Consider the following 23534-nt stretch of genomic DNA (forward strand, 5'->3'; position numbering starts at 1 on the left):
TTCTGTTGTATCTTTCTGGACTATACAGTACTTTTCATACATAATTTGGATTATGTGGCATTTTAGTAGTTCCAATGGTATAATCTATAAATAGTGATATGTTCATGATCATAAAGCGTGTCACAGAAGATGTACGAATCCAACATTGCTTTGAAAATGTAGTTTTCCAGTTTATGAAAATGCTTTTTAAAATGTAAATCTGTCTGCCCTGAGCTGGGCTGAGACCCCAACTCATTTCATACAGGTGAACAAAGTGCTATAAAATGGTAAAGACCTTTAGCTGTAAAATGTGTATGCATATTTTTTATAAGAAACCAGAGCAGAATAATGTTGTATTTAAGGTGAATTAACTGATACTTGATTATAAATGAGACAGCTAAAATAAAAATGAGCTTCAAGAAGGGTCTGGAAGTGTCTTTGTTTTTCTGTCAAGGTGGTAATGTACCTTCACTTGCATGTGATCTTATTTAATCACCCACCCCTCCCTGACCCCATACACTGCTAGATCCCTACAACATAGTAATACTAGCCGTGTGTAAAGTGTACATTCCACTGAAATTAGGAACACAAGAGGTGTTGGTAGATGTACTTGTTTTGTTCATCAGTGATATGCAGGCCCAGATTCTCACCCATACCAGAGCTCTGTGCAACATAGCTGCAGAGGTGGAGGAGGCGGTGTGTGCAATAGGAGACACCTTTGTGCTCCCCCAAGTCCCAGTATGGCTGGGGCCCATTTCACACCTCTTAAAAGTACCCGTGCAATTTCAAAAAGCCCTTGCAAATGCCTTCAAGCAACTGGAATATATGGCATTAGTCATGGTTGCTACTTTATGTCTCCTGGAATTATTAGTTACAAGGCAACCTGTTTTCCTTTTAAAACAACCTGCCAACAACACTAAGCTGGATACACTCTATGTGCATCAAATTTCATGGCCAGTACTTCTATGCAGAAAGTGATTCTATTACCTGATGTTCTGATTACTTTTTACATCCATCTCAATATGTTCCTTTTCATAATTACTGGACTCTGGAACAGAAAAGAAAATTAAGAAAATATCTATAATATCAAAGTCAGATTAGGGTAGAGAGGCACTTTAATATTCACGTAATGTGATATCTCATTTGCAATCTTGAATAATTTCATATCTGTCTAAGGTAATTACCTGCCCCCCATCACTCACAGTATCTGAGCACCTCACTAAACGTTACCGTCTTTGTCCTCACAACACCTCTGTGCGGTAGAGAAACACTATTATCCACATTTACAGATAGGGAACTGAGGCACTCAGTTAGGCACCTAAATACCTTTGAGGATCTGGGCCTAAATGACTTGCCCAAGATCACACAGGATATTTGTGGTGGAGCAGGAATTGAATTTGAATCTCCCACAGCCCATCCTTCCTCACACACACACAAGCACCATTTTTCTCCTCCCCATGTGGCACTGTGCGTGTAATCCTCATTACAGAATTTAACTACATAGGATTAATTTGGGAACAGGGGGCTCTAGTCTACTGTCATTGACTGAAATGGGAACAGGATTGGGTCCATTATGAACACTACCATTTTCCTCCTTAAATAGGACAACGTTAAAGAGAAAATAATCGGAACGCCACAGTTTTAAGGAGTAGGGTGACCAGACAGCAAGTGTGAAAAATCAGGACAGGGTGTGGGGAGGTAATTGGTACCTATATAAGAAAAGCCCCAAACATCGGGGCTGTCCCTATAAAATCGGGACATCTGGTCACACTATTAAGGAGTCAACATGGAAGTGCAAGGTAAATGTTGCAGGAGCACTGCATTGGATCAGATTGTGAGAGGCCCTTGTGTGGCCACCAAGGGGTGAGTATGACAGAACGTACCTGTGTCCACACCCTACATGCTGTTGTAATAATCTTTGTACAAACTATGCTTTGTGAGGTATCATCTGAAAACTCAATTTGCTGATCAATAATATCATGGCAAAATGTATGTTAGGGGCATTATATGCAGGGGTGAAAGTAAGTTAAAGGACTTACCAGTACGCCGAAGTCCTGAGCAGGGGGTGGGGTCTCAACCGGAAGAGGCGTGGCCTCAATCAGAAGAGGCGGGGCTTTTAAATCCCCAGGCCCTTTAAATCAAGATTTAAAGGGCCCGGGGCTCCGGCTGTGGTAGCAGTGGCTGGGAGCCCCAAGCCCTTTAAATCACCCCCGGAGCTACGAGCTGCAGAGGCGGCTGGGAGCTCCAGGGCTAGGGGGAGATTTAAAGGACTCAGGGCTCCTGGCTGCCGCTACCGCAGCGGAACCCCGGGCCCTTTAAATTGCCACCGCTACCCCAGGCTCAGAGCTCTGGTGGAGATTTAAAGGGCCCGGGACATGGAGGAGGCATGCTCAAGGCTCTGATCTCTACACCAGCCCGCAGACTGGGGCCAGAGCTCCAAGGGCAGCAATGGCACTTAGATTGTAGCTGCCTGACACACAGTCTCTCCAGTGCTCCTTCTGGAGTGCTGAGATCCTCACTACCCATACAGAGTGTTGTGGCATAACTGCCAGCACCTGGTTCAATACATGTAAGACTAATGAGTTCTCTTGTTTCACTGTGGTGGAGCCCTCTTTGTATCAATTATAATCTTCTGAGTATAATTACACTGCTCCGATAGTAATATTAATTTAGCCATTATAGAGAAAAGCAGCCAAATATTGGTATAAGTCACAGAATAATAGCTTGATCCTGCAATCCCTTACTTGCGTGAATAGTCCCATTGACTTTAACATTTGCAGCATTGAGCCCTTACAGTGTTGGCAATTTGCCTGTGAAGGCAGTTAGGCAAAGTCTCGTTCTCCATTAAGAATAGAGACGTAGTCCTTGGCTGAAGGGAATGTTATGCAGTACAATAAGCCAAGAAAAAAAAGTCACTGTGCAGTATGCTAACTTACCCAATATTGCTATGCTATTTAAGTGTAGCACTTAGCGGTAGTCACCTTACATTTCATAGAATATTCATAGAATATTAGGGTTGGAAGGGACCTCAGGAGGTCATCTAGTATTTCGGAAGTAATTTTAAAAAAAGGGAGAATTTGGACTGTTCAAATCAGTTCTTCCCTAGTGATCACTGCAAGTCTCATCAACAGGAGATCTTCTAAGAGAACTAATCCTCCGAGCACTTAACATCAATACACCACTTGCAAGCTTTCAGCCCTTTCTGATTCAGTGATGTGCTAGATAGCAATTTGAGAGAGAAGATTTCCATGTTTTTCCTCTACAAATGAGACTAAACATTCCTTTCCACTGTGTTAGGTACTTGATAATGTTTTAAACAATGCTGGAGTAGTCTGCAGTACAATAAGATGAATTACATTTAGTTAGGTACAGAAATGACCACACTGTACTGCAAGGCCTGCGAGTATGGCAGTGTTGAGCTCTGTGAGATCTTCTCATGAGTTGGGTTAAAATCCCTGTTGATGTTGATACGTGTGAACTCATGCTTCAATTAACATAACTGGAAACATAAGCCCCACCTATGACATAAGTATGTGTGAACCTGTCCAGGAGCTTTGGAGCGGAGTATTGTTTTTGGGTACGGGTATGTGGGAGTGAGAGAGAACATATACAGGGATTGGAGTCACAGACAAGACTGAGGCAGAGGAAAAGAGAGGCAAAAAAAACCCAGGCAGGATCCTGTGAACGCAATGTGACCCTGGAAAAAGCTAGAGAGCATGTTTTTGGGTCGAGTGTTGGCTAAAGGGGCTTGGAGGGCTGGTAAGCTAAGAAACTGCTCTATTCTGTTCTTGGCTCCTGCATTCAGAGACACAGGACTTTGTACATTCCTTGTAAATAAACAAGACTGCAATAAAGTAATACCTGTCTACCACCAAGTTCTACTCCCAATTGTAACACCTACTGAGCCCCAAACTTTGACTAGCCACTTGGGTTAAAAATGGACAACAGCAGTTTAAAAAAAAAAAAAGACGATAAAGAAAAACCTGGTACCTTCTTCATTTCTAAGTTGTTTTACACTGGTCAACTGCAGGCAAGCAGCACCGCTGATGGGTGCAGAAAGAGAGGCACACTGTTGCGATTTCTTGACTGAAAGATTAATAGGCTCTTCTAGCATTTTTTGCATAGGAAGAGCTAATTCATTAATGGTGTTCGGTCCAGCAGTGGCTGAGTCATTTCCAAGAGGGTCATTCATGGTACTAAAATCTTCATTTTCCAGCTTGAGAGGAAAAAGAGTAATTCAAAATTTACTGTTTACTTTTTTAAATTTCCACTCCAAGAAAATAACTCTAACAAGTAAGTCTTCAAATATCATTAGAGGAGCAGGATTTCTTTTTTCAAAGTAACAACCTTCAACCTACTGACTATGACAACAACAAGCGTTATCAATTAAAGTGCATTCCTTAGCTATAAAGTAGCCAGATGTGTTAGCAATTCTTACCTTGCACTTAGTGTTCCCCAGGAGTAAATCACCTGTTGCTAGGTTATCAGTTGTCCAAGGGTTCAGGTCATTTGTAGAGCTGTCTAATGCCAAGCTATAGCTAGGCACAGATTCTGGCTGAACATCAGAGGCATGAAGCATGTTCTGGGATTGGTTAAGCGTTACAGTAGATACACCTTGCATCTGTGGATCAACCGACCTAGATAACCTTGTAGAAGACGGTTCCATTTCTAAAGGATTTGAAAAGCCCACAATGTTCAGTGAAGCCGAATGCTGAAAAACAAATATGTTAATCAGCTTTTAAAACAGTAAAATGCTGCTGTTATTTCTAGAGAGCCTGAGATGCTGTATCTCATAATGTCTAATGAAGCCATGTCACAAGAGCTTTGAAAGTATCTATGGTAATCTCATGTCATTTACCAAAAGGCTTTATAATTTCCATGATTAAAGCCAAAATCTTGAAACACAGATCCCTGAGACTCTTCCCTGCAAGCTACCAGACTCTCTTTCTTTTATCACTATAATGGGTCCTGATTTCTTACTCCTTATAACGAATGAGAAATCTAAGCACTGGAATATCGGACCAAATCCATCCCTGGTGTAACTCTGGTGATTTCAGTGAGGTTACACTACAGACAATGTAAGAATTGGACCTAGTATAAGTGAATGCAACTTTAGTGACTTCAGTGATACGGAGCACATTACACCAAAGGATGAGTTTGGCCAATTGAGCTTAAGGCACTTCTTTATAGCATCAAACTGTAAATGGGAAAAATACATGTTACAAATATCAGACTGTTGAAGAAAGGATGCACCTGTCTAGTTATCAGAGAAAGGGGGGAAAAAATACCCATCCAAGCAAGGTCTTTGCAAGAATAATTTTAATGAAATGTATCTGCTAGTGTTTCATGCTTTCTTGGGGCATTTCACTGTCAAACACAGAAATAAGGATATGCAAACCAAGGCAAATCCACTCATTTGTGTGATTTCTTTAAGCTGTTTTACAGCACTGTGTGTGTGACATGATTGAAATCCTGACTCTTCTATAGTCCCTATCAAACAAATGTAAGTAGTCTTAAGAAGTATGCAGATCTGCATTCTTTGAAGATGTGCTTCCACATTTAGTTTCTCACAGTTCAGTGATATTCATTATGCCTGAGAATTTACAGAATAAATCCTTTTAATTTAACTGCAATATCATAAGTTTTACTTGTTATACAGAATGATAAAGAAACAGCCATTTGTTTTTTGCATTTAACAACTATTATTAGTCCATTCTGAATTCTGATAACTTGTTCCAAGTCAACAGGGCAATAGTGAAGTAGCATCAAAAGATAGTTGTCCAGATTCTGCTCTCTGTTATACACCTCTACCCCGATATAATGCTGTCCTCGGGAGCCAAAAAATCTTACCACGTTATAGGTGAAACCGCGTTATATCGAACTTGCTTTGATCCGCTGGAATGCGCAGCCCCCTTCCCCCCGAGCACTGCTTTACCACGTTATATCCAAATTTGTGTTTTGTCGGGTCGCGTTATATCGGGGTAGAGGTGTATTTGTGTAAATTCTAGTATGGCACAGTGCTGGGAATCAACAGCTGATCCAGCACTCTGGTCACTTAAACACCAATTAAGTCTCCTTCGGGTGGACCTGTTGGAGCCTAATTAGTGGCTTAGAATGGGCTGGGGGAAGGACTAATGAGCAAATTGGTCCACTAACATAGGAGGTGTAAGGCGGCACAGGAAGGACATGCAGGGGAGAAAGAGGCAGGCTAGCAGAGCTAGAAAGGATCTCTAGTAGAGATCCCTTCCCTCTCTCCTTTAGCAGAGATGGTGTATGGATTGGTAAGGTGGTGGAAATGTAAGGCAAATGTAAACAAACTGTGCTGGGATATTTAACAACTGAAGGTCTCCGAGCCTGTGTATACTAAGCAAAAGACAGGAGTGGGACAGGGCCCTGTCACATCTGGCTAACTCCAATAAAGTCCGAACAGGTACTTGAGTCTTACAATGCAGCCCAGGTACATGCTGAGAACAGAGTCCAGCCCTATGACTTATTTTCACCTGAGCATGCAGTCTAATTTCCTTTTAACCACCCTGGAACTGATCCTACCGTGGGAGTTTTGCCTGAATAGGACTGCAGGATCAGGCTCCTATTAAACAAGATAAGATGACTGCATTTAAGATAGAAGGGACCTTATCTTCCCCAGCATTAGGGCAAGTTTACATCACTCTGTCAGCACAAAAGTCCACTAGAGCTGTCTTAACCAGCCACAGCAAGATTCCTTTTTGTCTCCTGCTGTAATCAATATATACATTTTTCCTCATGAATATTACAACATTGTCACCATCTGTTACAACCTAAGGCCTCACTCTGCAAAGACCTATGCATGCTGTGGGTGAAATGGTTGCCCCACTGAAGTCAATGGGAGTTTTGCCATTAACTTCAATGGTGCCAGGATTTCATCCTGTGAGTTGTCATACTGAAGACAATTGGACTACTCACAGTACATACAGTTAGAAATATGCATAGGTCTTTGCAAGATGAGGGCCTAAAGTATTTACAATGAACACATCTAGAGAGCTGAAATTCAACAGTTATATACTTATATACTTTTGACTCTGCCAGCTACAGTAGGTTTAGTGAGGAAACTTTTTAGATTGTATAAGCCAGTATAAAACATTACTCTTGCTAAAAAGGAAAAAGAATAATGAGGCCATCAAACTGCCATCTGTCTCTCCCTGGTGGCAGAAGTTAATTTTTGTGGTTATTTTAATGATGAGGAAACATTATGATCTTTCAGTACAAAATATTAAAACTCACAGTAAAGAACAGACACATTCCATTCTGATCCATGGAGCTGCTGTCAAGTGTGAAGTGAACAATGCACTGGGAACAAGGCTCATTAATATCCTATTAATTCACTCCCTAAAATAATCATTTCTTTTGCCATTAGCAAAAAATCTCTCTTTTCCCTTGGCAGCTCAGCTAGGGTTTGAAAATGTGATGGCTTCAAAGAACAGACCTTTGTTTTATGAAAGCACTATTGCTTTTACAGTGCACCCTTTGAACAACACCAAGCATTAACTATCATCCTGGGTAGATGGAGGTTTCAGGTGTAGGAAAATCTTTAGGGTCTGACATTTTAATGCACAGCTTGGCATACACAAATAGATCTGTGTCATTACAAATGGAATTCTTGTTATCTAATAATGAAATTTGGTCTGATGACCTTTGTGATATAATGGCTGTATCCACCAATTATCCAAATACGCTCTCTGCTGAAAATTTCATACCTATGGTAGTTTAAGGTAAGAATAAATAACATGCAAAGTAACCGTGAATAAAAAGTAAAACATTATTTAAATATTTCTTTGATCACAGTAGCATTCCAAGAAGGTCCTATGCAAACATGCAGCACTAACACAGAAGAATTCTGAGATGCAAATACTTACCTTGAAAGACTGGGATTAGGATTTGTTAGGATTGTTTTGGCAAAGTCTCAAGGCTGTTGACATTAAGTGTGATTTATAAAGAAGGCTAAAACTATGAACTGCCAATTCTCTTTGCTATAAGAGAAATAACAGAGCAAATGGTTGCAGAGTAATGAACGACTGCTATTAAGTGGAGCAATCCCCATGGCAGCTCATTATGCTAGTGAGGTTAAACAAATGCACTGCTCCAATCCAGTTGTTTAACTCGCCACTCACAGTAGCACTGATAAAACTGTCTATACATGCTTCCTATTTGTATTTCACAATTACAGGGTATAATCCAAAGGATCTCTTTTCCCTCCTATGAGAAAAAATCCAAATCTTTCTTAACCTTCTATCCTAACAAACTGGATCTTGTTTAAAGTGGAGGAAGAAAGATTCCATAGAGCAGGTGTGGTCACGTTTTATTTAACCTACTTTTCAGGTCAAAGCGATGGGTTTTGTTAAATACCTTTCTATGAAATATAGCTAACTGCATTAAGCATGAACATGTTTGTACTGTAAACAGCTCAACTGTTCATCCAACACACTGCAGTACCTTGGAAACTAACAGGACACTATTACAATGATTCATTCCTGAATACTGACAACAGTCTCAGTGCTGTCCTAATATAAACCAAGATACGCCCTTACCCTCCAAAACATATTCTTCATAAACCCTCAAATATCACTGTAGGAAAAAGCACCATCAGACATGTGTGCCATTCTATACCTTGGGAGAGCACCTTGTAACCCCCGTATTCCTCATTTTCATATAATTGTGATATTGCGTATAAAGCATGTCATGTGAGGTATCATGGGAAAGGTTATGATCTGCTGAAAGCCATTGTTCGATGCATATGAAGTTATGAGAATGTGCTGTATGGTTGTGACTAAAATATGCTGTGGGTTTGGGAACCACCCAGATACTAGCTCTCCAGAGACAATGCCAAAGAAAGTAATCAACGCCCGGGCGGGTGTCAAACAACCCATCAACAGCCATTGTCCAGCAAGGGCGCTACAATTCAATGACTCATCTGCAAAAGGCCACATCAGGGGAATTCCTCAACCTTGCCTGGAAACTCAGCAATGCCCACCAGACATGCCTGGACTTGTGTTCTCCAAGCACATGGAGTAAGGGTATAAAACAGAACACAGGGGCCCCACTAGGGTTACCATATTTCAATAGTGCAAAAAGAGGACACTCCACGGGACCCCGCCACCGCCCCAACTCCGCCCCTTCCCTGGCCCCGCCCCAACTCCGCCCCCTCCCCCGAGCACCCCACATTCCCCCTCCTCCCTCCCGCCCCCCGGCTGCTGCTGTGCTGGGGAAGTTGCTTCAGCCCCCGCCGCGGTGGAGAGCGGCGGGAGCCGGGAAAGTTGGAGCCCGGGGAGGAGGCGGTCCCCTTACCATGCCTCCCTATTTCCCCGGACATGTTCGGCTTTTTGGAAATTCCTCCCGGACGGGGATTTTGAGGACCAAAAAGCCGGACATGTCTGGAAAAATCCAGACGTATGGTAACCCTACCTCTGACACTCACCTCTCCCTCCACTGGAGGGACTCCCCTGTCCATACCTGTCCCGGGGCCTTCCTTTAAAGGGGCATCCCCATATCAGCGGGGTCTACTTGGAAAAGATAATATTTACTCCCTTGTGTGGCTGAGCTGGGCTGTGACAATCCAACCCATCATGAGTACTGTGAGAAATGTGGCACAACACTAACCAAGGCAGTGTCATTTCAGGGACTGTATGGGCCTCAAAGTTCAAACAAACAAGCTATATAAAGTCCTTTTCTTTACTGGCAAGCCAAATGGAAGTTTTTCTAGAAGGGTATTTTTATAAATCTCAGTATAATGACAAATTTCAAGCTCAGTTAAATAACTTTTTTGTGAAATGATGCAGAGCACAATTAGTACAGAGACATGAATAGTGAGAGATCCAAGCTGGTTTGCCTGATATTGTGTAAAAATGTGTGTAACTTTGATATAGAAGGCCTTGCCAAACTAATTATCGAAGCATATGCAACCATCATCGTAGACAGTGACTTGTTTATACTGCTCTATATACTATACCAGTGTTTCTCAATCTGGAAGTCATGATTTATTTGATAATTTATATGGTAAAAATGAGAAAATAAGCAATTTTTCAGTAATACTGTGCTGTGATACTTGTATTTTTATGTCTGATTTTGTAAGCAAGTAGTTTTTAAGTGAGGGGTACTCAAGACAAATCAGCCTCCTGAAGGAGGTACAGTAGTCTGGAAACATTGACAACCACTGCTCTAATTGACCTGGATCAAGAATGTCTTTGTTTTACTTTCTATTTCTATAGTAAGGCTATTGGGATCTCAGCATTAAAATACAGTCTCAGAAGGATTTTTTGAATCATGTTTTTAATAAATTTCATAAATGGACCACTGCACTTCCCCCAAATTAATGAGTCTGATGTTTCATTTTTTAAGACCAAAGGTCCCTGCATCTTCCAAGTATTAGAGTGAGTTGTTTTCCAGAAACCCAAAGGTGGAAGTTCATTAGCAATCTATTTGTGTGTAATACATTTTATAGTAACAAATAAAAATGAAGTCACAACTGGTCTAGTCAAATTTGCTTCCTGCCCTCTAGTCAGGGACATATCTCCCTGCTGTCAACAGTTCTCTCCGGAAACAGCAAAAGAAAGATCCCAGATTAATCTATGAAACTGAAAAGGGTATTCCCAGAAACACTGAGAAAATGAATGCCAAGGGCTTTTGTTACACTTTACCAGGGAGATCAGGAGTGAATGCACCAAACCGAAAACTCACTGCTGCGGAAATAAACACTCAGGGCTAGACTCTGCTTGGAGACAGCAGAATCTGCTACCATTTGCTGCTCTGAGGTGTACAGTGCCTCACAGAGCTGGGGAAAGGAGGCAAGACCGTGGCTGGCAGTGCAGGAGAGAGTAAGGTGCATTGCTGGCCTCCCCTCTGCGCTGCTATGGTGCCGAGCACCCCCCTCGCCGGGCCCCCCAGGCGGGGGGTGAGGTGACACCCCCACGTGCCCCAGGCCGGGCCAAGCCGTGGTGGGGTCCCTGTCACTTTAAGAGCAGGGCTGGGCTGAGCAGAGCCGGCGGGGGGTCGCTCCGCTCCCGGCTGCGGGCTGATGCCGGAGCCTGGGCTGAGATCCAGGCTCGTCTCCTGCACCAGCTCTGGGCGAGGCTTTGCTGTGGCTCCCCGAGTCCCCCCGGGCCGGGCCGCTGCACGGTAGGGGCGGGTTGCATGAGGCAGGGCAGGACCCGGTGGGGCCGAGGACTGAACAGGCCCGGCAGGGGGCTGCTGGAGGGGGGAAGCTGGGGAAGGGGTGGCACGGCCTCAACCCCCTGGGGCTGCCTGCCCCGCGGAGGAGGCAGAGGGGCACAAGCCGCAGCAGGACCCCAGCCCCCCGGGAGAGGGGATCTGGGGCCAGTCCAGGGAGGCAGGAGCAGCCCCGGGGGTGCTGGACGCGTGCAGGGCAGAGCCCCAGCCCCGCGGCGGGCAGTGCTGCAGAGGAGTCCGTGCCCCGCGGCGGGCGAGGGGAGCCCCAGGCAGGGGGAGCCGGGCCGCCAGCACCCACCTCTCGCGGCCGCTCCACGCTGCTCCCAGTACCGCTTTCCGCCGGCGCGGCTGCCCTGTCAGCCGCTTTTGGATCTTTAAATAGCGGTCCAGGGGAAATCCCGGACATTTTTAGCTTTTTACAAATTCCCCCCGGACGGCTATTTAAAGACCCAAAAGCCGGACATGTCCGGGGAAACCCGGACGTATGGTAACCCTAGGCCCCACGTTTCCCCTTTTCTCCTCTCCACACCTATGCTGCAAGCAACAAAGACACTCAGAAGACTGAAGACTCCAGTGGAGTGAGAAAAACTGCTTAATCTAGATGTGGCCCAGTCTAATAGGGTTGAGAGTTTAGACTGCGTTCTTATATATTTTATTTTATTTTGGTAACTAACTGACTTTTTGCCTATCACTTAAAATATATCTTCTGTAGTCAATAAACTTCTTTTACTGTTTATCTTTACTAGTGAGTTTGCCTGAAGTGTGTGGTAAATCTGCTCAGGTTTGCAAAGGTTGGTGTATATCCACTTTCCATTGATGAAGTGGTGAAGCAATTAATAAATGTGCACTGCTCTTCCTGAGGTACAGTGCTGGGAGCTGGGGGGATTTGGCTGGTGCCTTTCTCTGTGTGATTCATGGGTGGCTCTGGGAGCATTCATGCAATCCAGCTGCGTGTGGGGCTCCACATGCGGTTGTGCTGAGTGATAACAGTGTCCGGAGGGGATTGCTTCTTGTCACTAGCAAAGCATTGTGAGAGACAACTCAGGCTAGAGAGTTAAGGGGGCACAGCAGTCCCACATTCCCAGGCTACACCTCAGGGATCCCATCACAACATGCACATGAGCAGTAGACAGAACAGAGGTCACCAATAAAGCTTAGGACAAACGTGATGTGTTGGAGACTGAGAAAAATGCACAGCACTTCCATCTGTAGCAGATAAAATCCAGTTTTATCTCACATGATAGTAATATTAACATGACAGAATTAGAGGCATTCATGTTCATTACATCTCAGGAGAGGTAAAGAAGTTCCATCTTGAACTACCAAGGCGTAGTCCTATCATAAATTCCAAGACAAAGGTATAAGATACAATGTTTGGAAGTTGAAGCTAGACAAAGTCAGGCTGGAAATAAGGAGTAAATTTTTAACAATGAGGGTAGTTAACCACTAGAACCATTTACTAAGGATAGTGGTGAATTCTCCATCACTGGCAATTTTAAAATCAAGATTGGATGTTTTCTGAAAGACATACTCTAGTTCAATCAGGGATTATTTTGGAAAACTTCTCCGGCCCATGATATACAGGAAGTCAGAATGGATGAGCGCAGTGGTCCCTTCTGGCCTTAGAATCTATGAAAGACTACCTGATATGGGAGTAAAAGAAAATGTGAAGCATTTGGAAGCATCACTCTGATGAGAAGCATTTAATGGGATCTATCTACCTATTTTAGGTATTTCTATACCTGTGACAGATGTGGAGCTGCTCTGTAATAATGAATGAATACTGTATGTTGAGTGGGTTATTGAGATGTTTACTGTGTGAATGTATTGGTTTTGTTTAATAGGGTACTGTCCTGCTGTAAGGAAAAATAAGCAGGAAGCAAAACAATGGCTCAAGATAAGCCAATCCTCAGGAAGCATTTATGGGTTGGTAAGAGACAGTGTGTGACAGGAAAAGACTATGGAACACAAGAAGATCAAAAGGACTATAGCAGTTTAAGAAGAGACTCTTGGGGCTAGGGGAGGCCAGGAGTTGTTTGGGATATGTTCAAGAAACCAGACTGACACAACCATGTGCTGGGAAGGTCTGAAGAGGTTAGGCCTGTCCAGGTCACCACGAGGAGATGGCAAGCCTTAAGTAGGATATACATGCACATAGACTATTTGTTTTAAAATTCATTTTTTCTTATGCTTTGTTCCTACCATGAGAATAAAGAATAGTTCGGTTTGAGGAAGGCTATCTAGTTATTATACTCACCGCTGGTTACACACTCACAAAAGGAAGAACTGTAAACATGATAATGCCTATCACCATGGTATCTGAGCTTCCTATTAAAAGATGCACATGGTGCATCTGTACAATAACAATGGCACTTCTTCCCAATTTTGCATTTTATCTGCTTTAAAGTTATACCTCTAACTGATCACGATCATGAAGGAAAATGAAACACATTCAAGCCAAGCAAATGTCATGCTCAGTTTATCACCCCCAAAATCATAGTTACATCAAAAAATCTTACAGAATTGGCATCTGTTCTCAAATAGATTGCCCTCCCCGATCCTGTTTGCAAATAAGTAACTCACCAATGTACCATGCAAAAACAACAGGAGGACCAAATGATTCAGGTGGTTGGTAACCTTCACCTCTAGAACCCTAGTTAGAAGTAGCCCATGTTGGTAGTGACTGAAAGTTACCTCCATCAGACAGCTGTTAATGGCTAATGTATAATGAATTTGCTGGCTCACTCCACTTCCCAACAGACAAAAGTCATTATCCCAAAAATCACTAAATCAACCTGCATTTAATTCACTGCCTTGTTGGCATTCTCAACAGAGAACATTGAATAGGCCTGGAGACAAAACTACTCTTTCACCCAAAAAGCTGGCTCCCTCCAGAACAGAAGTGGAGTATATGGACAGAGCAGTGTGGAGAAACTTATGCCTGATTTGTGGCTAAAAAGAGGATTTCCATGCTCAGTGCTGTATTCCTAAAGGGAGCTACACAAACCCAACATTTATATTACTTGGAATAAGGAAGATTTAAACAAAACACACAACTGTCTGAACATGAATACATCCACTAGCTAGATAGCCTTCAAAAAAAAAAAATGCGCTCCCCCCACAGGGAAAGGCTAGTCAGAGGCAGACAAGGAAAGACAGCAAGGCTGACAGAAATGTAAATACTCCCACAAGTGTTTTTAAAAAATAGCAGGGCAAAGGAAGATGAGAGAGCATGCAGACATTTGAAGATATATATACAGGCACTAGACCACATTCAACAAGTACACAAAGTACAGATCAGCCCAAACAGGAACGCTTCTGAACTTTGGGAAAGTGATGGCTTAAATGCCAACATTCATGACATACCATGGCTAGCAATACCTGCTTTATGTAAAGAATATCTGGTGATGGGGCATAGTATAATGGCTTTACTAGCCCTTGTTTGGAATGACCTACATGACTTACTTGAGGTTTTGCAACCTGCAAATAATGTGGTTATCCCAAAATATTATTAGCATCAGTTTTGTATAGCTTCATGCCCAAACAGATATGATCCCATATAGTGACACACAGGCTAGTTATTAGTCAATAGCCTCAGATGCACACCATAAATATGTTGCAAAATTAAAACACAGGTGTCTAATCACATGAGCAATCAAGCCTGGCAAAAAAACCAAAACAAAACAAAAAACCAACTTTGAGCTACAAGTCGTTGGAGTGGAAATTTTTAACTCTCTGTTAACAAACCCTGCCCAATTTATCACTAATCAGTTTATTCTGAGTTACTGCTACATCCTAGCTCTAAAACTTCTCAATTTTCCACTGCTTCCTCTTTAAACAGAGGATCTTGGCAGCTCAGAAATCATCATGCTCCATTAGGAAAACGGTGTGTGGAGAGGAGGATAACTGGTATAATGAACTTGAGCAGAATTCGGAAGCACCATTTAAATGTCTAACACCAATTATTACTTAAAAGGGAGAACAGTTTTTCTTTTATTAGAAGAATGTTCATATTTGCCTCCTGTCATTCTATCTGTTATGTTTTCTGACTGTAATGTTTTAGGGCTCTACTCAGTTAAATAAAATATATTATCATTTTACAGTGGCCTCACAGAATTTGTTTGTGGAAGATGAAGGGGCCCAACACTCCCTGTACCAAGGCAAATGTTGCCAGGATGGAGATCTACATAGAAATGTACACTCAAATGCAGCCAAAATAGACCGAAACCGGCATGGTGTCCATCTCTCTTTTTAATTATGTGGGAACCAATCTCCCATTCAAAGCAAGAATTAGCACATCAGGAAAACTGTCTTCCTTATTAGAAAGCTTCCATGGAAACAGTATTTGCAGGGGACCTTGCCACACGCTTCCCTTTACATTCACTTCGAAATCAGCAATTAGCAGGGTCTTGAGTATGTCATGACATCACTCCCAAAATGGCCAATTACAATATATTAATAATAGCAACAACAAAGCTGCAATCTCAGCCACAGCTAACCAGTATGCCAGTGACATTGAGAGAGCTTAGCTTTCTTCACAAAAATATTTACACCAGTCAGGTCTGTTAGACACCTGTCATTCTTTCCTCTCTCTCTTTCCTTCTACAAGTGCCCTTCTTCTCTTCTCTTCCATTCTCATATTCAGAATCCTCCTTTCATTTCCTCTCTCTTCTTGCCTTTCCAGCTAAGCTTCCTTCTGCTCTACACCTAGTTCTTTCTGTCACCTTCCCCAGGTCTTAACTCCTCCTCCTGCATCTCTGACTTCTTTCCATGACTACTGTACCTCTTCACAGATAATTGGGCATTTCAGGAAGCCTCATTTCCTTAGAGACAGGTTTCCTGTTAAGCTCTAGAGAAGACAGCTTCTCAATATACATTAAATAAGCCTCAGACAGCTAGACGGTTGTAGAGTTACCATTTGTGTTCAAAAAGATCTGAGTGTCTCTGCCTATACACTTTATTTAGTGATCGGGGCTCACTTCGGGTCAGGGATCCCAAACTGTGGCTCTAGCATGTGCATAAAAGGGTTAGGAGTAAAAGAGACCACTATTTTTCTGCTTAAATATACACAAGAAAGAAAATTAAAGCAGATGTACTAGACAATTAGGTCCCTTTAATCTATCCTTTCCCTCCTTCCCCCTTTTTTTTCCTTAGGTCACTAAAGCCATGTTTACACTACAAAATTTTGTCAACCTAAGTTACATCGGCATATAGCCACCGCAGTTATTAAATCGTTTGTGTGCGCGCATACTTGGCTCCTTGTGTTGGCGGTTTGCGTCCTCACTATGAGTGCTTGTATTGATGTATATTGTCAGTGAGGGGCACTGTGGGACGGCTCCTGGAAGCCAGTAACAGTTGACGTAAGCAATGCCATGTCTACACTGACATTGCATTGACCTAATTCCATCGTCCATGACTCTACGCTGCTCGAGGAAGTGGTGTTATTAAGTCGGCGTAGAGAGGCACTTACATTGGTCGGAGCCAAATTTAAGTGAAGACACTTCCATAGCTAGGTTGATGCAAGGCAGCTTATGTTGACCTAACTCTGTAGTGTAGACCAGGCCTAAGGCACTCTACAGCACAGTTTATAAATGACACTAGCAACAACCATCCAACCATTTCCAAGATTGATTGCCAAGCATGATTCTATCAGAACGCTGCTTGTCAACTACCATAGCTGTAGCATGTCCATTGCTGTATTTATTTATATATTTAACAGCGATGTTAGATGCATCCAGGCTATAGATGCCCCCATAGACAGTTTATAGCAAAATTATAAGTCATGATTGTAAGATGGCTTGTAACCAAGTTAGAGGTGGATGTAAACTATATTAGGTTGCCACCATCTTTTTTTTATTTATAATTTTTTAATTATTTTTTCCAAAATGCAACAAATATACCAAAATACCAGATTCATCATAATACATAAAGTAAATAAAGAGGGTTAGGATAAAGGGAGAGGAGAGGAAGCAGCTGTAACCAACTTTGAAAATTGCCTGGTTACTTACAAGCCATTGTGCTGACAGAACATAAGCCAGACATTTAAATCCTTCAGCTTGGATGTGAACTCCAGTAGAAGTGTCACATGACATTCAATACTATAAAAGTACATGTTCTCTTAAAAAGGATTTTGAAAAGCTTTGTGTACCTTCCTCACTGGATTCAAAGAGGGGTGTTGCACAGTGCTCTCTGGGGAGGGACTGCTGGTTTCTTCAGCTAATGGTTGTGACGGAGGTGGAATAACATTTCTATCAAGAGGAAGCACCGGCTTTTCGCTTTCTAGTTCAGCAGAATCCTCACAAACCTATGATGAAAGGATAAAATGTCAGTGTTTCCAGGAACTCAGATCCAGTAAATCGTAGGAAGATAACATCAGCACACTGTATGTGAAATATTAAAACAATGACCATTCCTTATAATAACAACACTGTTGTTTTAAAGACACTCAAAATAACCCAAAACAGAGAGAGACAGACAGACAGACACAAACTGATCTCCCTCTTAGGCTTTGTCTATACTAGTACTTTAGTTGGCAAAACTTTTGTCAGTCAGGGGTGTGAAAAAAACACACCCCTGACCAATACAAGTTTCACCGACAAAAGCGCTGGCATGAACAGCGCTATGTCGGCAGGAGACGATCTCCTGCCGACATAGCTACTGCCACTCGGGAGTGGTTTAATTATGCCGGTGGGAGAACTCTCTCCTCCAGGCATAGAGCGGCTACACCGGAGACCGCACAGCAGCCCAACCGCAGCAGTACAGGTGTGCTGCTGTCAAGTCCATAGTGTAGACATAGCCTTAGCATATCATGGGAAAAATCCTGCACAGAATCTACCTTGAATGGTCTAAAATCCAGGTATTCCCACACACTATCTGCCTTGACAGCTAAAACCAATGTGAGCACTTTGGAAGATGGTCAGAGTTTACAGAACTTAGGCCTGGGCAGAGTTTACCAAGTGAAAGAATCATGACTGTGGAATTCATTTCTTGGGAGATCTTCCTGAACTCCCACCATCTTTTGAGTGCATTTCAAGAGCCATCTCTTTGTGCAGGCTTTGCCTAATGGGGTCTGGGAAGCGCTCAGCCATATTGCCCTGTGTGGCCACCACGGCCACCAGCAGGCTCAGTTCTAGATTTTAATTATATGGTTCTGACTGAGGGCAGGAAGGGGAGGATATGGCTCATTTTATAGAATTCTAGTGTATTATCTAGTGTGGTCTCCTGCTGGTTGAAAAATCAGCTAACAGGGAATGTACACTTACTATAACCCATCACCTATACAGCTCTGACTCTGTTTTATTCCCTTCACTTGTCCATGTGACGTTGTCATTTACTGATGATATGTAGCAGGCATGGCCAAACTGTGGCTCCTGAGCTGCATGTGGCTCTTTTACAGTTAAAATGCAGCTCATGGAGCCCCCCGTGCACCCCACATTCTTTGACTACCAGACTGGGTGGGGGGAGCTTGGGGCTTCTGCCCTGCTGCGGGGTGGTGGGACTAGGAGCTTCTGCCCTGCGGTGGGGTGGTGGGACTAGGGGCTTCTGCCCTGCAGGGAGGGGGATGTAAGGGCTTTAGCCCCATGCCCCAGCAGGCGCTGGCCCATGGGGCAGGTTGTGCATGTCTTGCAGCTCTCGAACTTCTAAGGATTACTGTATGCGGCTCGGAGGGTCAGTAAGTTTGGCTACCCCTGTATGTAGCAAAAGAAAGGTAGAGTGGTTTTGTGATTAAGGCTCTGGACTGTGGCTCAGGAGACCTGGTCTCTGTTCCCAGCTCTGCAACAAACTTCCTGTGTGATCTTCGGCAGGTCATTTAATATCTCAGTCCTTCAGTTCCCCATCTGTAAAATGGGGATAACAACACTTATTTTCTCACACCTTTTGTTTGTCTTGTCTATTTAGAATGTAAGATCTTTGGAACAGGAACTACTTCTTGTTGTCTATGTACAGAACCTAGCACAACAAGGCCCTGATCTCAGTTGAGGCCTTGAGTCCGTACTGTTACACAAATATTCACAAAATAACTTGTACTGTAAATAATAAAGTTTTAACCACCCAAAATGGTGGTAAAGTGATTTCCATACATTTAATTAGCATATTCCAAAAATAAAATCTCAACACTCACCTGAGTTATGCTTCACAACTAAAGCTGCTATCAGATCTGTTGCATTTACAATAATTTGGTTAATAACACGGAAATATCTACATTTATAATCTCAGTCTCAAGGTCTGAGCCAGTGCTGACTAAATGCATTGAGGGGGGGAAGGGATGCTCTGGAGAACTTACTTGTTGCACTTCATCTTGGATTTGCTGTTGAACTGGGGCTGGTTGCCTCACTATGTAGTTTATCTGTCCAACAATGGTTTGCTGAACATGCTGAGGCTGTTTGGCTTGATTCAGCTGCAAGCTTGGTTGTCCTTGAGCCTGAAGGAGAAGCTCCAAATCCTTTTTCATTTCTTCCAGTTCAAATTGGTGGTGCATTATGTCCAGACTCTGTTGTATGACTTGTTCATGAGCGTTTTCATTCTGACTTGTCGTGGGAGGCGGTGGATGTGGTTGCTGCTGCTGCATGTGGTTAAGCTTCAGCTTCTGAAGATGACCAAGCTGCACTTGCACAGTTGGAGTTTGCAAAGCAGGCTGTGTGTGCAATTGTTGCACATGACCAGAGTGAACCTGATGAATATCTTGTGGGGGAACCGTGTAAACTGGATGTGGAGTCTGCTGTGGCTGCTGAGCTTGCAAATGTTTTCCCATCCTTACAGATACATTATCTTGCTCTGAATGGGATGGCTGCTCTAGACAAGGCTGCATTATTTTCAAAGGCTGAGGTGTGCCCCTCTGCTCTTTTTCATGCTGCTGAACGTTATATTGCAGTGGAAAATGCGGTGGCGGCTGCTGCTGCATTTCAAGAGGTTGTCTAAAATTCTGATGATGGCTCATATGGTGCTGAGGACGCTGACCCTTATTCATGTGAGGAATGTTGAAGCAATGGGAGCAACACACTGGTGTAGGAGACTGAACAGGAGGTGGAAACTGATGTGACTGGTTATTGATAGCCTCAAGCTGTGGCGCTGGCGAATGTTGTCCATGATACATTGATGTCTGTAGTCCTTGTATATTTCCATAGGTTGGGACATCTGAATGAGGAGTGTGTCCACCTTCCATTGTTAAGCTACCTGTGAAAGCAGTACAATTATTTTCACTACAATTAACTGCTATCTTCACTTGTTCCTAGCCAATGAACTGGGATCTTGACAAATTGTTCAATTTACTACTTTATGGGTAAATTCTACAAAGGCAATTTCTTTGTCTCAGGTTCAATTTTGAAATTACTCAGATCCTGTTTAAAAAGCCCTTCAGGATAATTTCTCATTTTCTTCTATCTTTTCCACTAAACAAAACCATCGAGGATACATTTTCTAAGAATTTTGCATGATTTTAAAATCACACAAAACTCCCACTGATGTCAGTCGGACTCATGGTTAAAACACCAGTCACTGCTTTGAAAAATTGCCACTCAACTCCCATTATTTTAACTGATGGATGTGGCCAAAGCTACTATTTTTACTAATGTATAAACATATGTTCTCATCCATAAACATAGACACACAGAACATTTCTTTTCAGAATGAAAGTAAGACAAATAAATTGGATGGATGTCATGTAGAAGAGAATCATAAAATCACAGAAGACAGAGACAGACACAGCCTATGAAGTGATCTTGTCAATCCCCCTGAGAGTATAGGATTATTTCCTACAGTATATTTTCTAGTGCTTTATGCAGTCTAGTGTTAAATGTCTTAAAATGGGATGAGGAATGACTTTTTAGATCTTTGATCAGAAGACTGAACTGAATTACTGGAAAAACCTACTGCAGCCAGCAAATGTATAGCAGGTGGAAGGCACAAGATGAAATGTATGTATATATATTATATAAATAGATATACAACCGGCTGGATCCTTAGGTCCATCATGTCTTGTGCATCCACTGCAGTGTGGGACAAAGTTGTCTTTAAGCCACCTTTGTGCCCCCCAATCCTGACTGTGCCAGGCACTGGTCAGGTCCCAAGGCCATTCCGTCAGCATAGGGATGCCCCAGCCAAGGCCACTCTGTGGAAGATAGGAGGGAATGGTGTAGGACTTGCTACAGTGGCTCTTTTCCATCCAGAGAATCCTCCACTGGCTGACTAGGCTGACTTTAGGGCCACTGGAATGGTACAAAGCTGCCACTTGCTAGGGAGGATGGGGCCGGTTTGCTCAGAACAGTATTTGGCATAAAACTCTTGATTTGAATTTGGCATTGAGTGTTACTACAATGTATGTCATTTCAGTAAAATGTTTATGTTCAATCAAATATATAGCAAGAATAACAAAGGCATCTACAGAGTATAACTTATAATTTGTGGTTTGGGTTTTGTTTTAATGTACTCTAATAAAAACTGGAATTAACAGGTCCATCTCTTACCCTTCACTTATTTCCTTCTCATAATAACCTTTCAAATAATTAGGACACAATCACATAGCAAACAGCTTGAAATTAATACGTCATTACATCATAAGTTGTTCTAGCCGTACTGGTCCCAGGATATGAGAAATAAGGTGGGTGAGGTTAAACCTTTTATGGGGTGTCCTATAGTGTCCATATAAGGTATTACCACATCCACCTTGTGTATTACATAATAAAGCACACAAACAGCTTGCTATGTCATTGTATTCTGTATATTATCATTATAAAATAAGGTAAGTGAATGTTCCTGAAAATCTGTAATGTCTTCCTGTGTCTTTTACTCCTCTGAGTTGCATGTATATTAGCTGTTCTGTTTTCTGACCATAATTGGTGAAATTTACACAAAGACACCCCCACCACCACTCTTCACAAAGCCAGTAATGTCAGTTGCATAGTTTATTATTGTGCAACTCCCATATAACCAAAGGGGTCATATTTTGTCATGACCTTATCTAACTAAGTCAGCACTTACCACCTGGGTGCCTCATATTTTAAAAGGGATTTTATTAATGATATACCATCACATAGTATTCTGTGTAAGTTCTTTACATCTACAGTGCCATTCAGACACTTTTTTTCTTGGACAGCTGATATATTGTACATCACAGTGTAATAATACTTAACATTTAGTGCCGTTCAGCTGGTTTGAAGTGTCCCATGGCAATGAAATAAGGCTTAACGAGACACTATATTTTACACTATCATGCCCTCTACAATTTCTTAACTAAGCTAAGGAAAGCTCTTTGAGGCAGCGGCTTTCTTTATCTGTGTGTCTAGTACAGCTCTGAGCACTTAGCTAATACAGAAAATCATAGTCATCATGCTGTATTTTTCTTACCTAAATTGGACAGTTGTTTAGTCCAGAAAGAAGGGTCCCAAGTGAATCTGATCTTCCAAGGAGGGCCTACTTCTGTGCTACAATTTGTCTCCAGCAAATGCTGTATCTGAAACACAATCTGGCAAAAAATCAAAGGATCATTGTTTCATCCAGTAGATTTAAAATCATTATAGTTTAATGTTGAAGAAACATTAAATCCTTAAAAGAGTCATTGACCGGGAATGAATTTAGCCTAATATCATACAAAGCTCCTGTAGCTTCTCAGCTCTCAGACAACATTCAGATATATTTTGTGCTGCACAATATGTTTTCTCTTAGTTTTTATTTGCAGGCAACAAGAGCCCCATTCTGAATCTGGCTTTCCCCTGTACCCCGGCCTTGTGTTCAGAGTGCCCTGGTAGATTCCTATCTTTTTAGGGCTCCCTGATCCCTGACTTATGGCTCCTGCACGGTTCCCGAGGCTTCTCCCACCCATTTCTTTCTGATTCACTATTTTCCTAATTAAGTTACCCTTTCTGGATCTCGTACCACTGCACAATTTCCTCTCACTCAGACAGTGGGTATTACTCTTACCAGTTCCTTACTGAAGAGGAATGGAATGCTGTTTTTACTGCACACTGCCCAGTTGATAAAGTTCTGCACGTGTTCAAACTGCCTGTTTAAAACCATGATGCCTTGAAGTTGTTGCTCCAACTTCTGTTTCCTCTCGCTGGTAATTCTCTGGTGATAATGAGAAATAGCATGTTCTGCATAACTTTAGCCACCGTTCAGATATACTTACTACATACAGTCAGTGTGTATCATAAAAGGCATTGTCTGGATGGGCACTTGCTGAAAATTTGGAACCTCTTTGAACCATCAAGTAGAAAGAGACAGCAGAGCTAACAGATAGATTCCCTTCTTAGTCAACAGACACTTCCAAGTTCCACAGGAACCGACGGGAGCTCAACCCTGAAAAGTGCTGAGCACTGTGGCCCTGATCAAAGCGTTTACACACATGCTCAGCTTTAAGC

General features: G+C 42.5%; 1 protein-coding gene across 1 annotated transcript in view; it reads right to left on the bottom strand.

The window, feature by feature from the left end:
* TRIM66 (tripartite motif containing 66) overlaps positions 1-23534 on the bottom strand; it is a 71288-nt gene that overhangs the window by 9660 nt on the left and 38094 nt on the right. Inside the window, exons 8-14 of the mRNA XM_026651459.1 lie at positions 23095-23241; positions 22522-22639; positions 19463-20352; positions 17327-17482; positions 4418-4690; positions 3970-4195; positions 967-1027 (exon numbers count right to left, since the gene is read on the bottom strand). Coding sequence (XP_026507244.1) covers positions 967-1027; positions 3970-4195; positions 4418-4690; positions 17327-17482; positions 19463-20352; positions 22522-22639; positions 23095-23241 — 1871 coding nt within the window. The remainder of the gene's footprint in view (positions 1-966; positions 1028-3969; positions 4196-4417; positions 4691-17326; positions 17483-19462; positions 20353-22521; positions 22640-23094; positions 23242-23534) is intronic.

Source organism: Terrapene carolina, unplaced genomic scaffold (genome assembly GCF_002925995.2).
Source record: "Terrapene carolina triunguis isolate 2854851 unplaced genomic scaffold, T_m_triunguis-2.0 Scaffold96, whole genome shotgun sequence".
NCBI classification, from domain to species: Eukaryota; Metazoa; Chordata; order Testudines; family Emydidae; genus Terrapene; species Terrapene triunguis.